Below are 15,989 nucleotides of genomic sequence, written 5' to 3'. Positions count from 1 at the left end.
AAACCGATTTTCCTTTGACTTGTTATAGTTTCGGGACGACTTAGTTGATAGCGCCGTCAACGTCATCAACGGAGTGTAGTCTGCCTACTTTATATAGCGGAGTTTGGCTTCCACCGACGCGCGGTAAGGAGCGTAACTCGATAGCTTTCCGAATGTCGTACACCCTTTTACCAAATAAGATATTGACTCCCAATCAGAGAAATTTTTCCACCGTATATATCCCGTCATCTTCCACCCGCCACTACGCTCTCTTTTTCTCTCTCCGGCCTCGACTTCTCCTTGAAGTCGCTGTCATTTCTTTTATCGCTGCCCTTCGATTGTTCGTATGTGCTTTAGTTTTTTCTTCAGGGCTCATCGCGTGGTGGCGCAATTCTTATAAAAGGGGATAAAGATCGCTTTTTTCTCTATCTTTGCGATGGTCGTTTCGATTTAATGAGGAGTTACGGATGAGAGAGAATGGAATGAATTGGAGGGTGGTCAGGATAAAATGGGTGCAAACAAGATTGCCAGAGGTAGTTTTTCATTTTCACATTACCTATATTGTAGTTAATTTATTATTTCAGAGGGTGCTTAATATTTGATCTATTTGGTGGGTAATTTTGATATGAACTTTTAATAAAATTTAAGTAAGGATCATTCAAATTGTCCATTTATTTGTATTTGTTAGATCTACATAATATATTTCGAAATTCTTTCATATATTAGTTTGTGACTAACAAATAAGTGCCGTTAACAAGGGATTGAAATCAAAGAAAGTGTCAACATTCATTGTTCAGTGAATTTTAAAATTCGTTTTAAACGGGAATTCCGACAGATTGGTACTGATTTCCAAAAATGGTCAAATAGAAAAAATTCCTGAAAAAAAAAAGAATATATTTCAAGTTTTAAGTCGATTTGAAAGTCTCCGAAATCACTTAAGTAAATGATTTTAGTCACCCATAAATTAGTGGGAAACCCTTCTAAGCCTAACAAAATTTGGTTTTATAATAATCAGCTAGGCTAATACCCAAGGCACCACCAAGTCATCTAGCGACCTTTTAATGCCTTAAACAGATGGCCGGGTTACAATACGTAGCAGGGTGGTGGCAAGCCCGTCATGCCACGCGAGCCAACAGCTCCCTACACTAACTATTACCGTTATATTTATTTTATATCTTCTGTTTTTAAAATATTTCAAATTTGGTGTGTTTAGTAACTGCATGTTGAACAACTGAAAATCGTTGGATTTTGAGATGAAAACTGGGGCCTAAATTGTCAATAACAAACAATTTAACGTAGAAAGATCATAAACATTTGTTATCAAAGTCCTTAATAATCTTTGCGTTTGATCTACAATCTTTGCTATCTAGGTAATTCTGAATGGCGTAAATGAACTGAAGCATCTGGCATTTTAATTTGGGCAAAAAATAGGTCGATTCCGAAAGTCAGTGGGTGAAACTTTTCCATCTAAGCTTGGGAGAGAAGACGACGTTATGACCTAAGGGAAGTGAATATTCACAAGGTAGGGGAAAATAAATCCCCCCCCCCACAAACTTTCGGAAACGACCTATCGGTTTCCCAAGGAATTCGGTTCGTTGAAGTATCTTCGGCTGGATTTAGGATTGGAAAGTTTCTGGAAGGACTCGTTCCTGGAATGGCTTTAAATCAGTTAGGATTCGAAGTAAAAGGTATTGTAGGGGCTTAGGCCAAATACTGACAACGCGCAGTTGCCAGTATTGGCCTACGGGCCTACAACCTCAACCGTTGGGTGCCGGCTTAATTAAATAACTTCCGTTCTCAGTACTTTAAATCTTTAAGATAAAAATACTTTATTGTTATTCTTTATAGAGCGGATCTTGGCTCTTAGAAGAATACTTGGACTGGAGTTTATAGAGGTCATTGCTTAGGATAAATAATTTTCGTTTGAAGAATGTAAACTCAACGTTTAATGTTATTATACACTTCAAAATATCGTACATTAAGAACTCATTAGTGGTGAGTGTTTTCAGTATTTCCTATTTAGCCCTTTAAAAGAATAAATCCTTTTTAAACCTAGTTCCAGATAATGACTGAATATTTAGTGAACAGTAACGAGCAAAATAAAGAAGCGCCTAATTGCGATTTAATTAAACAAATTAGTTCCAAAATAGATAGTTTATTATTATTATTCCTTCAATTTATTATTAGATATAATAATACTAATAATAATAATAATTACCTTAGACCTAAGTTATCAAGCGACTTTTAAAGTCATTAATTCTGGTGGCCGGGTTACAATGCTTAGGAGGGTGGTGGCAAGCCCTTCACGACACGCGAGCCAAAAGCTCCCTACACTAACTATTACTTTTAACCTCAACAAGTTTTTATGGGAAGGGGATACCGAAGAGCTCGATGGAAAACCCCTTTAAACAGTGGGGAGAGAACTTGCAAACTCTACGCAAAAGGAGTTGTTCCCAGTTTTCACCCAGTGACACAAGCTGGGATCGAACACGGCTCCTCTTGCTGCGAGGCATAAGTGCTAACCACTGCGCCACCCCACTTTGACTATTATAAATGACCAAGGATCAATAACTGACCAAACATTATCTTAAAACGCTAATATTACCGGTATAAGTTGTGGTGTAATATGTAGTGAATATTAATGAACTGTAGATGTATTTCATTTAAGAATATTATCCCCTGAAGTCCATAACATTTTAATTGATCAAAGACTACGTGCGAAATTGAATGCAATTTAGTATTTAGTTCCTAGATATGTCCAAAACAAATTAAAATCCTTAAATTGTGACTTAATATGTATTGCATATTAATGAATAGTAAATGAACCGCCATTAAGCACTTTCGTCTCAACGGACCAAAGATTACGTGTTAAAGCTGGATTTACATGACTGCTTTTCGTTGTTAAATTTGGGTCATTTTTAATCAATACATTATCCATTGAATTAATAAATAATAGCAAATTGAACATTCGATATATATTCAGCCACAATTTGTTTTTGGTTTATAACACGGTTTATATTTCCATGACAAAATCTAGTAAATGTTATTCGATTCAATTTGTAATATTTCAGTTTCTTTATTTTGATTAACATTATTTCTTATGGTAACGTAAATGGTATTTAGACGTATAACTCATTATAAAATTTAAATTTTTACAATAGGTGTACCATTAGCCTACGTACTGGAATTTGCTACTTACTCGAAATTTTCTAAATTGGCGTTTACTAGGTTTTGCCACGAGTTAGCCTATTTGAGCGTAGCTCTCACTGTAGCAGTTTGATAGGAAAATTAATATCTACGAGCATGCGCGTGAAATCTGTAATTAAAGATCGCGTGCAAATCGGGCGTGCCAACTAATGCTCAAAATAAATATTGGACTCTATACGCCGAGTACTTTTACATTTTTATTTTCTTATTTAATTTCCACCACTATGTACACTCTGTTTAAAAAGTCTTTGACAGGTGAAATTTTGGCCCTCTTTTTAATTCTGCTAGAAAACTATAATAGATAGATCGATGAAACCAATTGCAACTATTATTTATTTTCCAATATCTTTCGTTATTTATCGGTTTCGTCCGCCAAAAATTAATAGTTTTGGCGGGTACCGTCAAAACTCATTTTTGACAACTTTTTAAATATTGGTTCTACGGCACTGACTCACGCGTTTTTGAATTCACAATGGTTGATTCACATTTAGAGAGTGGAAAATTTTTCCCTCTACAACCAACGGTTGAGAAGTTATCGCGTTTACAAACTTTCGTCGAAACTAGGAAACACCTAAAATGCATCAAGCCATTATGAATAACGCAACTTCAACAGCGATCCAACAACATATTTAATTAAATACTAGTTTAAAATTGTGGTAACCATTATTATAAACAATTTCTAACGCAAATAGCTTTTTAAAAGCTTTAGCGTATAAAAAAGGATATTCCTAAAACCGGCCTTTAATTAAATATATTTTCAATGTTATTGAATCGTTGTCGAAGTTGCGTTATTAATAATCGCTTGATGCATTTTAGGTGTTTCCCAATTTCGACGAAAGTTTGTAAACGCGATAACTTCTCAACCGTTGGTTGTAGAGGGATAATGTTTCCACTTTCTAAATATGAATCGACCATTGTGAATTCAAAAACGCGCGAGTCAGTGCCGTAGAACCAATATTTAAAAAGTTGTTAAAATGAGTTTTGACGGTACCCGCCAAAACTATTAATTAATATTAACCGATAAATATATTTTCAATGTTATTGAATCGTTGTCGAAGTTGCGTTATTAATAATCGCTTGATGCATTTTAGGTGTTTCCCAATTTCGACGAAAGTTTGTAAACGCGATAACTTCTCAACCGTTGGTTGTAGAGGGATAATGTTTCCACTTTCTAAATATGAATCGACCATTGTGAATTCAAAAACGCGCGAGTCAGTGCCGTAGAACCAATATTTAAAAAGTTGTTAAAAACTATTAATTAATATTAACCGATAAATAACGAAAGATATTGGAAAATAAATAATAGTTGCAATTGGTTTCATCGATCTATCTATTATAGTTTTCTAGCAGAATTAAAAAGAGGGCAAAAATTTCACCTGTCGAAGACTTTTTAAACAGAGTGTACTATTTTGCATAGCGCTAAATAAAAAATAATTTAAAATAAAACGATATTATTGTAAACCTTTTCGTCCATATTCAGCATTTACACAAAATATGATACGAAACGTGACAAAAGCTTGACAATCCCAGTTTAAAAATATTACAATCCAAAGAAAAAAATGCACAAAGTAAATCTTTGTAAAGGATCAGGTGATTCTCAGTTGCGTTATCTGAACCGAGGAAAAAATTCCGTTGGATCAGATAATAGACTGCATTCATTTACGCTCAGATCAGATAATATTGGTCAAAATGCAAAGTATATATTTAATTAAATTCCTTTAAAAATTTAATTTATGTTATTTTAATTTTCTTTCTTCAGGATTATATATACTAAACGTATAAGTCTAAAACGTGTTCAGCTGAACTGAATCTGGTCAGATGTATTATAGCAGATTAGTTAAGATCGGTTACTTGGGATATTGCATCAGACAGTTTGAAAACAGATTAAAAGCTTAATCTGACCCGACTAACTGATCATCGTCAGATATCTGAAAATTACGACCTGAATAATGTGTTCAGTTGGCAATTGGGCGTACTAAGACAGCTTTTCTTTAGTTAGGCAGATTAGGTTAATAATTTATATTCCTTTCACTCAGCAATCTCAATTCTTCTAACCAAGTTAGTTATCGTTTAATTAACTATATTAATAAATATAATATTCCTAAAACGTAATTAATGTTTCGAAAAGAAAAAATCTTAACGTAAATACAAACAATCCCTTCAATGTATGAAATATATTTTAAATATTAAATTTAAATTCCCAACCTGGTTTTGGGAATAAGGTAACGAAACGCGAATACGTTAATTTAAATTAATTTTTAGATCAAACAGAACTTTTCGAGTTACCTGGTTTTGGAAATCAGGTAGCGAAACGCGAACACGTTAATTTAAGCCAATTAAAAATAAAAGACAACCATTTTTAAAAGTACACAAGAAACAATGTATTTAACACATAAATATAAGACCAGACTAGTTTCGGTCGCTTTATTGCACCGTAATCAGGGGTATGACCCGTTTATTGCACCGTCATAAGGGGTAGGACCATAGAGATAGAAAAGAAATAGAGGCACTATTGTATCTGGCGAAGTTGACCACGAGTGCCGACCCCCTTTTCGCCAATGTAGGAAGCCATTAGATGGGCAGATTACGTGGCGCCATCGACGCGCGGTGAAATGAAATACATTATGCCTTTTTGAAAATCAACTGTCATTTGATGAAACAAAGGAAGGATAGATGGCGATGGAAATTCTGCCCATCTCCGCTTTCATACATGCGCGAGGGGGGGGGGTGAATTTTCCCGGTCAAAAACAGGGGTGCCTTAACGCGGTAATCTTCCATCTATTTCTTTTCTATCTCTATGGGTACTCTATGGGTAGGACCCATTTATCGCACCGTCATCAGGAGTATGAGCCTTTTGTTGCACCGTCATCAGAGGTAGGACACGTTTAGTGCACCATGGGCCAAATAATGATAAATCCAGGACATGACTCTGGTACCTTCTCACGTACTAAATCGGTCGTCCACCAAAAGTAACAGGCGGCCATTTTAGTAGGTGGGGAAAAGGAGCAAATAAAAAAAAATTGGGAGCAAATTCAAGCAGAAATTTCCGGTTTCCCGAACGAAATCTAGTGTTGCTTAAGTCGGAATTCGGAAATAAGTGGCGGTTGTTATTCAAAAATCCTGCCATATTGGCCTCTCAGTTTTAGATTAATTTTAACTATTCTAGGAAAGTATTATATAATTATATATATTATACTAATTATGAACTTAGTACGTATAAAAATAAGTACTTACATTTATAACCACACTATATATGATAACTGTGAATAAATATTCCGTGATATTTACTACGACGACCACGTGTATTATTTTTGAAAACTGCCCCTAAAAAATATGCCCCCAAAATGACGTAGATCCGCGATCGCGCGCTTTTCCCAATAGGGGGCAATAGTGGTAGGGTGTTAGCGCTATTGGACGGGTTTTTCGCATAGAGTCATGTCCTGGATTTATCATTATTTGGCCCATGAGTGCACCTTGGACGAATAAATACGGGACGGCTCGCCGGTAGCTTTGTTCAAGCTTTTCTCTGTAGTATCAACCTTGAGGCGACTGGATGGTTAAGGGGGGGGGGGCAAGAAAAGGGGGTTTACTGGGGCGTACAGGTAGCGCCATCTACTAAAACTTTTTGATGTTTTTTTTTACTATCGCGGTGAAAGGAGCGTCTGTATTTACGTCTAAACTGCGCAGTTAAGGCCTCGGTTATTTGTCAGTCTTCCTTTTAATACTCAGGTCAAGTGGATCAGTGTCACCAATGTTTGTTGTTTTATTTTTCTACGAAATTTAAATTTATTTTATTTATTATGTTACGAAAATATATTTATAAAAGTAATATTTACCACAGGCTTTCGTTTAGGAGGCATCTAAAACTATAACCTGAACTTTAAGCAGACTACGGAAAGGCTTCACTCTAGCATGTGACCGAAACAGCCTATCACGAACTTGCCCCGTTTTTCCCACGCGCCACCAATTGAGAGAAAGAGTAACCAAGCGGTCGCATCAAACTTCGTAGCGTAAAATCGTACACGTGAGCCGTCCCGTATTTATTCGTCCAAGAGTGTACCGTCCTCATGGGTAGGATCCGTTTATGGCACCGTCATTAGGGGTATGACCCGTTTATTGCACCGTCATCAGGGGTATGACCCATTTATTGCACCGTCATCAGGAGTATGAGCCTTTTATGGCACCGTCATCAGAGGTAGGACACGTTTTGTGCACCGTCCTCATGGGTAGGACCCGTTTATTGCACAGTCATCATGGGTAGGACCCGCTTATTGCACAGTCATCAGGGGTAGGACCCGTTTATTGCACAGTCATCAGGGGTAGGACCCGTTTATTGCACAGTCATCAGGGGTAGGACCCGTTTATTGCACAGTCATCAGGGGTAGGACCCGTTTATTGCACAGTCATCAGGGGTAGTACCTGTTTATTGCACCGTCATCAGAGGTATGACCCGTTTACAAAAGTATCGTTTACTTATAACCTCGTTTACATATGTCTTTAAAATTAACAATTTTTTCCAATTATCGATTTTATCAATTCCTGGGCCATAATCGCGATTTAAACATTTGTTTCCGTTCATGGCTTTTTTAATAATAAAGGATTCCGAAATGTCTAGTTCTATTGAATTTTTTCTGAATTTTTGATTGTAAAAAATGTGAAATTAATTACATGGTTAGTTTGTGATACATTAGTATCTAAGGCTAACTTCTCCAGTTCTTTAACGCCTTATTTTATTCGGTCTGTCCTATATAATGTTTGTTTATCTTCCGTTTTTATCGGGTCTTTTAGTGATTTTAAATGATTAACTAGTTTGATAACTGGTTTAAAAGTGATATTACAATCTGACGAACTGTTATGTGGCTCGCAATCTTTGATGACAACTTTGGGAAGTACGGAATACATATAATGGAGCGATTTTTATCAAATGGTTTAAGATATTTTCCTTAAAGAGTAAGCTGAGTATTATTCGTTACCGTCTTAATTTTGTTATTAAACGAAGCGCTTACCTATAAAGTACCCAAATATAAAGTTTCGTTGCTTTCCCCTTTGAATTTTAGCGTGGGAATTGACGTCATTGACTACACGTTATTTCTCATTGGCCGCTATCCCCAACATAGAGCTTAGGCTTGGATACAAAATGTAGATGTTACTGATTCCGTGGCCTAATCCGAAAAATCTCCTATAGAATTATGGGATTCTACTGCTGAATTTTGTACGCGAGTGCTTACATGGTTTGAAAAACACGCGCTCACTCTAATCCTTTAGAGCGCGCGTGAAATTGGCATAACCATATTATCTTGCAATGGATATTACAAGAATCATCTTGGTAGGATAATGGGGACTATATTATCTACCAGATGCAGTGGGAAAAATTTCTTGACGTCACAAACTAGGCGCGATAAAATTACCTTTCAGAATAAAAGGCACGTAAGTTTCATTTTAATATTAAATAAACTTAACGACGGTATTTCATCAACCGAATTACAATTTCGGAAAGCCCATGATAAAATGAACGAAAAAAATTAAGTAGTTAAGTTTCTATTTCGAAAATCTATTTGCAACTTACTCTTTAATGCTTTCGAAACGAAAGCAATGAAAGGTAATCCACTAAAACCACTAACGTAATTTCAAAACATTGGTTGGATACCTTAAAAACGTTCCATAATTATCTTGATAATATACATCTGAGCATTAAATTTACACTGAAACTTATGAATAAAAATGTTTTGCCATATCTCGACGTACTTGTTAAAAAAGTAAATAAGTTAAAAGGAACCACCTATGGACTGCATTGTAAAGGATGATAAAATTAGCCAATTTTATCATCCCAAAAAAGTAAATAATCTCATTGAAACCTCAGTTTATTGAAAGTCATTATTCTCCTATACTATTCCTCAACAACCGATCTTTACGACCCCATGCCCCAAAATAATGTCGTCATTTCATACATTAGTATATCAAGCTTCAAATATTGGTTCTTATAAAACAAAATTGAAGTTCTGAACTGGAATTCCTCATATTTGTGACTGTTGATAAAGGTTACTCTCCCGTGATAGTTGATTTAGTCAATGAGTTAACTCATTCCAACGTACTACTCTAAAACCATTTCATAAAAATCAGCCCATTATATGTATCCCGTACTGCCCAAAGTAGTGTTGTTAATTTTCCGGAAAAATAAAATGCGGAAATATTTCCAGAAAATTTACGCAAATCGGAAAATTAAAATGAAAATTTACGCAAATCTGAAAAATAAAATGCGGAAAAAATTCCAGAAAATGTTTTAAGATTTTTATTTGCTTTTACCTTTTATCGATATAAAATGTCTAATAACAGTAAACATACTACAAAACATTGATAGTGTTACATTGTTAATCAGTTTAAATCTAGTCTAGAGGTTCGAAAAAATGAGGCAAAAATTCCGCTTTATTTAAATTTGCAAACAATATTAGACTAATCATGGAATTAAATTTATTTTATTTTTTTCAGAAAAATACGGAACATTTTTCCTAGAAAAGGCTAGCCATAAGTTTTTATAGAAGATTGAGAACCACTTAACACTTCATCAGATTGTAATATCGCTTTTAAACCAGTTAACAACCTAGTTAAACGTTTTAAATCACAATAAGACCCGATAAAAACGTAAGATAAACCGGACCTGTATATATAATACAGTGCGCATGCAACAAAGAATATATAGGACAGACCGGATAAAATAAGGCGTTAAAGAACATTGTGCTGACGTAAAACACAAAAGACTGGAGAAGTTAGCCTTAGCTACTCACGTATCACAAACTAACCACGTAATTAATTTCGAATCTGTTAAAATAAATATTCAGAAAAAATCCAATAGAACTAGACATTTCGGAATCCTTTATTATTAAAAAAGCCATGAACGGAAACAAATGTTTAAATCGCGATTATGGCCCAGGAATTGATAAACTCGATAATTGGAAAAAAATTGTTATTTTAAAAGACATATGTAAACGAGGTTATAAATAAACGATACTTTTGTAAAAGGATCCTACCCCTGATGACTGTGCAATAAACGGGTCCTACCCCTGATGACTGTGCAATAAACGGGAAAAATCCTAATGACGGTTAAATAAACGGGTCCTACCCCTGAAGACGGTGCAATAACGCGACCGAACCCAGTCGGTTCTTATATTTTGTTATAATTTTTTTCTTTATACTTTTAAAAATCGTTGTCCTTTATTTTTAATAGGCGTTTCTATAAAATACGGGAGGTCACGTGTAAATGTTTTTCTACGTCACTTGCAAAAGATATTGAAAATAAAGAGCACGCGCTGGAGTCTATAAAGATTTTAAAATTTCAAAGTGCGAAACGTGCCTTCCAATGAAGTACTAAAAAGCTTAGGATCGTGACGCGGAGAAAAACATTTTACACTTTTAATTTTTTGTTTTCATTAACGGAAACACCTATTGGCTTGTCTTGCACAAGTAGCTATAATTATTTTCTAACGTTAATTTAAATTAATTTTTAGACAAACCGAATTTTTCGAGTTACCTGGTTTTGGAAATAAGGTAGCGAAACGCGAACACGTTGAACGTAATCTATGTTTTTGGAGTTAGATGGCGCCTGTATCAATTGGTACGAAATTCAAATATCACAATAGTGCGTATGCGGGCTAAGTGGTCGCGCGATTTCGCCAGAAAGGACACAAAATTAAAATTACTTGATGCAACCGAAAACATAGTTCAGAAATGATCAGTACTAACCAAAAATATAATTTTTAAGCAAGTCAGTCTTCATTTTAAAAAGTATGGAGATTTAAGTCGAATATCACCAAATATCATTAAAATGGGCAATTAAATATCTTGTGGGTCCCCGATCTCCAAAATTCGTAACAGGCCTTCTAAGAGCATGATATTTCCTTTAGATTGAGATATCCCTGGCCCTTCTAAGCCTATATCTGGCAGAGTTATGTGGAATACGGCGGCTGTAGCATCGGCTACACTGTACGTGAACCCAGTAGTTATTGTGTGTAAAAATGTATATCTGATTTATCATAACTATATGCAGCTGTTTTTTGAAAATCTGTTGGAATCCCTATTCACAAGCGCTTCTTGTATTTTGTAAAAAAAAAAAAAAAAAAAAACACGCATAAAAGACTGTTCTTATCCCTCTGTCAAAGCTTACAGATGTTACACAAAAACCATTTTGCTTCGCAGTTTATACATTTATACACAACTACCTCTACTTGGAATGTTTATCCTGCCGTACGGTAAGATCACTCCGACGGTTTTGACCCCGCCTACGAGAGAAAAAATCCCCTTTGTGGGCGCTCCCCTCTCACGTTGTTGTTTGTTAAATTAACATAGTGACGTCAAAAAAAAACCGTCAGTCACATCGAGACGAAAATCTGCCGCGATAAGCATTCCAAGTAGAGATATGGATTCCTGACTCAAGTTATACCAATAAAGAAACTAAATTACTAAATAATATATATAGAAATTACAAAGGGATGTTTTATAAATCAAAAGTTATTAATTAATTTATTTACTCCAAAGATTTTGTTATAATTGGAATTTTTTTAAATGTATAAATTCAATGGTTAAACACTTAATTAACGCGAACGGAAGGTGGTTAATTAAGCTCGCACTCGGCGATTGAGGCACTGGTTCCGTAGGCCCAAACGGTCAACAACGTATTTTCAATGTCATTTATTTTGATAGCTGCTTATCCGTACCGTACCTGATTTAAAGTATTCCCAGCAACAAGTTATTAAATCGCAATAAACTAGTCCGTGTCTCCATCCAGTGTCCATCATAAGGAGCTGCTCCAATTGTCTCCATCCAGTGTCCATCATAGGGTGCAGTTCCAACCATTCCAGGTCGTAACGAGTACCTTAGAAAAACAATATGGTTTCGTATTTTTCTTCGTACATATACCCAAAATTCTAAGGCCAGACGGTAATCTTCGCCAACGTCATTTAGAATGCGTAGGCTAAACAATATCAGCCTACGATTGGTTGGCGATAAAAAAAACATTTTGGGATATTGTCATTGGTGAATATTAACCGATAACTGATAAAAATAACATGGTTAATTCTGTCAACGGATTTGCACTCTACTTGAGTAAAAACATTTTACGTTACACCTAAGTGCTGACCAGGGTTGGACATAAGACACTAATCACGGCATTTGACTACTAAATTAAATGCTCTTGACTACCCAAATTAATCGAAATCTGGGGGCGCACTAGTCAATTTGACTAGTGAAAAATTTACTTAAATATTCATTAATAATGGCGAATATGGCGTACAGGGTGACCAGGGAAAGGCGTTGAAATTTCTTTAGGAAAAATAGGAATTTTAGAGGCGAATTATAGGAAAATATAGGAAATAAAACAGGCGAATTATAGGAAAATATAGGACAATAAAACAGGCGAATTATAGGAAAATATAGGACAATAAAACAGGCGAATTATAGGAAAATATAGGACAATAAAAAGTTCTTTCATTTTCCAAAGACCGTGAAATTATAGGAAAATAGGGTAAAATAAAGGAATTTATAGGAAGGCATTAAAAATATAGGAAATATAGGAAGTCTGGTGACACTGGGCGTATCATAAATGCATCATTCATCAATCCCATTTTATTTAAAAAATAATTGTGATCGGCCAAAGTCATGTAACTCGAGTAATAATAAATTCATATTTTAATTCTGACGGGTAAAGCAAAACTATTGGCTGTCCTTGTTTTTATACCTCAATTTTTACCCCCAATAGTCAGTGACTACTAAAATAAATTAAAATAGAAGGCTCACTAGTCAAGCTGACTACTAAAAATAATATCCTTATGACCAACCTTGGTTCTGTAATCTGATTAAAGAAATATTTGGAAAATTCTGTAATTAGGTCGTAATCACTGTAATTGATTTGTACAGCAGAATGTCATGTGGGTAGATATTTATGGCAAAAGCAGTGATGGGAATTTTTGTTAATCAGCCAGTCGTGCGTTTTGGAGCGGCCAAATATTTACTATTCTCATTTTTGAGCGGTACCCCTTTCGCTCCTCTCTTTACGCTATTTTTAGGGGTGAAAAATTGGACTTCTCTCATTTTCGATTTGCTCTTTTTTCAAACAAATTTTTTATCACTAGGCAAAAATATGATTTTTGAAAGTTTTGGAGAATACATTTTTTCAATTTTTAAAACATTATCATAGATCAAATTAAAGAATTTTTTTTAACTATACGCTGATTCAAGAATTCTTGGAGACGGAATTTCTTTACTATTATTTAGAAAATAATAATTTCTGCACCAAGAGTTGAAACATTTAATAGAAATAGAAATATGAAACTCGTTACATTTTAAAATAAGCCTAATTTGAAGGAAATGTGCTCACCGTAGTAATTTTAGTTGATGGTGCTTCAAGATGGGTACGTGTCTGCGCATCCCATTTAAACAATTTCACATAAATATATTTGAAAGTTTCATATTATGAATATGTACCATGACCATGAAATGGAAAATTATTGTAAAAACAAATTGTCCAGATATGTAAGTTTCTTGTATAATTATTAACATAAGTTCTTTTTATTAAATAATTGAAAAGCCGTAAATTTGTACTCGAGAATGACCTAGTCAATTTACGTAAATGTTTATTTACTTAAAATAGAGAAAGCGAAACGTTGAATGAAATAATTTAATGTTAGGCTTAACAAAATTGTACAAGTTATAGAGCGGGAGTATTGGGCTTAATATATCACGTCGTAAGCTATGTCAATTAGAGGTAGATGACGTTCGTCTAGTATTAAATATCCGAATCCGCGCTACAACTACAATAAACTCCGGGTTTCGCCAGGCATTCACTATTTGGGGCTGCGATAATAATACTTATTAAAGTAAATATAAAACTGTGTTCAGGGGTATGAAATAATAAATAATAAAGGAGTATGAAGGTTGTCATGAAATATTTAATTTTAAAGATAACTGTTAATTATTTCAAACGAACTAGTGAAATAAAATCCTATTCTGTGGTGCACCAATTTCCCTACATCTAACTTACAATCTAAGACTTAAATTATAAACATTAACAAAACGTTAACTTTAACTTAAAGCTAATATAATTTAGTAAAAGAACCGAGAGTATCACAGTTGCCAGTGCTACGTTTAGAAACTTCGTGAGTATAGAGACTTGGATATGATAACACTCATTTAAACCGTTTGTCGAGATTAAACGCGAATGAGGCGAGTGTGTGGTATTCGAAGATTTCGAGGGTATCGTCCGACGGATATTTGGCTGCATTGTTGAAGATGCTATTTTGTTTAGAGGTCAGGGACGGTTAATCATTATCCATGTTTAAATTGATTTTTTCGGGGGAAAAATGTAAACAAATAAATTTACCGGTTAATATTTCGGAAAATGATTAAAAACCATGTATTATTCGTAACATTTTAGCTTTTTATCGAAAAAAACGTCGTTTTTACGATTAATTTTACAAATTTATCAAACAATTAATCGGATAATACAGAAATATAAATTACTTGATCAATACGTTTTACGAATAATTTTGAGAGCTTTATCTATTGAATAAAAGTTAACCATCCCCGACCTCTAATTTTGTTGTACGGACGAAATCAGGCGAGCCGTAGGTGGCGAATTTTATCTCTTGCATATTACGCGACGGAACATGGTTTGAACTTGCAGTTCTTCAACTTCAGATAGTTTTCGATTTTTTCATTCGGATGAACTTTCTATACATTCACGACTGTTTCGATTCCAACGATTACACTGGGCCTTTTTCTTCTTATTTTTCAAAAGATCAAAAAAACGTTATCCTTTATTAAATTTCGCCAGTCTCCAGCCTTTCAATCGCACATACAATCACTTCGCAACGTTTTTTTTCTTAGTCTTCATATATAAAAATACTTGGCAACCTCCAGTCGAGAATTTGAAGTCAAAATTGTGAAAATTAAGAAATTAAAGAAAGCGTGGCAAATGACCGAAGGTACCATAGTCGAACGGGAATCGACGCAACTGACCAGATATACGTCAATCACCCGATTACGTTGAAACCCAAGCGACCCGCACTTGGAAACGACTAAATTACGCCTAACCCAGATGACCGCGGAATCTTCGGAAATTATAATTAGTTAATTGAAATAAAATGAATAAATATCCCAAAATTCCACGTTACAAAGTTGCATTAGTATAATTAAAATAAACTATCCAGTAAATAATTTTTCTTATGGAAAACATTGTAGAAATTTACATTTCAGAACTCGATGGCGGTTTTTCCGACCAACTGGTCGAACATTTGTGGTTGAAATTTGAAAAGTTGGCTAGCTTCAGTCGGTCAATTTTGATGTTCAAGTGGAAATCGGAAATCGAAAGGAAGAAACAAAATGAAATAAAGAAAAGCAATTTTATTTGTCTAACGAATTGATATAAATTATTATCATTGGCTGTTTGAGGTACAGATTATTTTCTGAAAGTCGATTACTTTTCAACGAACACCGGTTGAAATATTCTAAAACAAAAGTTGCCCGAACATTGTATCGTGTTAACACAAATTTAAGTAACTTGAAATAACTACAAACATGGTTTCTATCCAGTTGAGAAACGTCAATTTCTGGGATCATTTGAAAAGCAGAAATCGTAAGTGATCAGTCTTTACTTTCCATCATTATATTATGATTTCGTTATTACTATGGTATTACGATAATAAAAATCATTTCTTGCGATTTAAAATGAAAAATGCATTAGTGAAAATTTTATGTACCGAAACTTTGTAATCTCCTGTAGCATTCCTTATTACGGATAAATACATTTTATATTA

The 15,989-nt window shown here is 34.5% G+C and overlaps 1 protein-coding gene across 1 annotated transcript in view; it reads right to left on the bottom strand.

Moving 5' to 3' along the window:
- Positions 1 to 786: 786 nt before the first annotated feature.
- LOC149941154 (ELAV-like protein 3) overlaps positions 787 to 15,989 on the bottom strand; it is a 99,340-nt gene continuing 84,137 nt past the window's right edge. The window contains exons 6-7 of the mRNA XM_090179859.1: positions 11,900 to 12,052; positions 787 to 855 (exon numbers count right to left, since the gene is read on the bottom strand). Coding sequence (XP_090035985.1) covers positions 11,905 to 12,052 — 148 coding nt within the window. The 3' untranslated portion in view covers positions 787 to 855; positions 11,900 to 11,904. The remainder of the gene's footprint in view (positions 856 to 11,899; positions 12,053 to 15,989) is intronic.

Source organism: Leiobunum rupestre, chromosome 6 (genome assembly GCF_980474605.1).
Source record: "Leiobunum rupestre chromosome 6, qqLeiRupe1.1.hap1, whole genome shotgun sequence".
Taxonomy (NCBI): domain Eukaryota; kingdom Metazoa; phylum Arthropoda; class Arachnida; order Opiliones; family Sclerosomatidae; genus Leiobunum; species Leiobunum rupestre.
The sequence above is the reverse complement of the archived record's forward strand: the minus strand, read 5'-3'. Positions and strand labels throughout refer to the sequence as shown.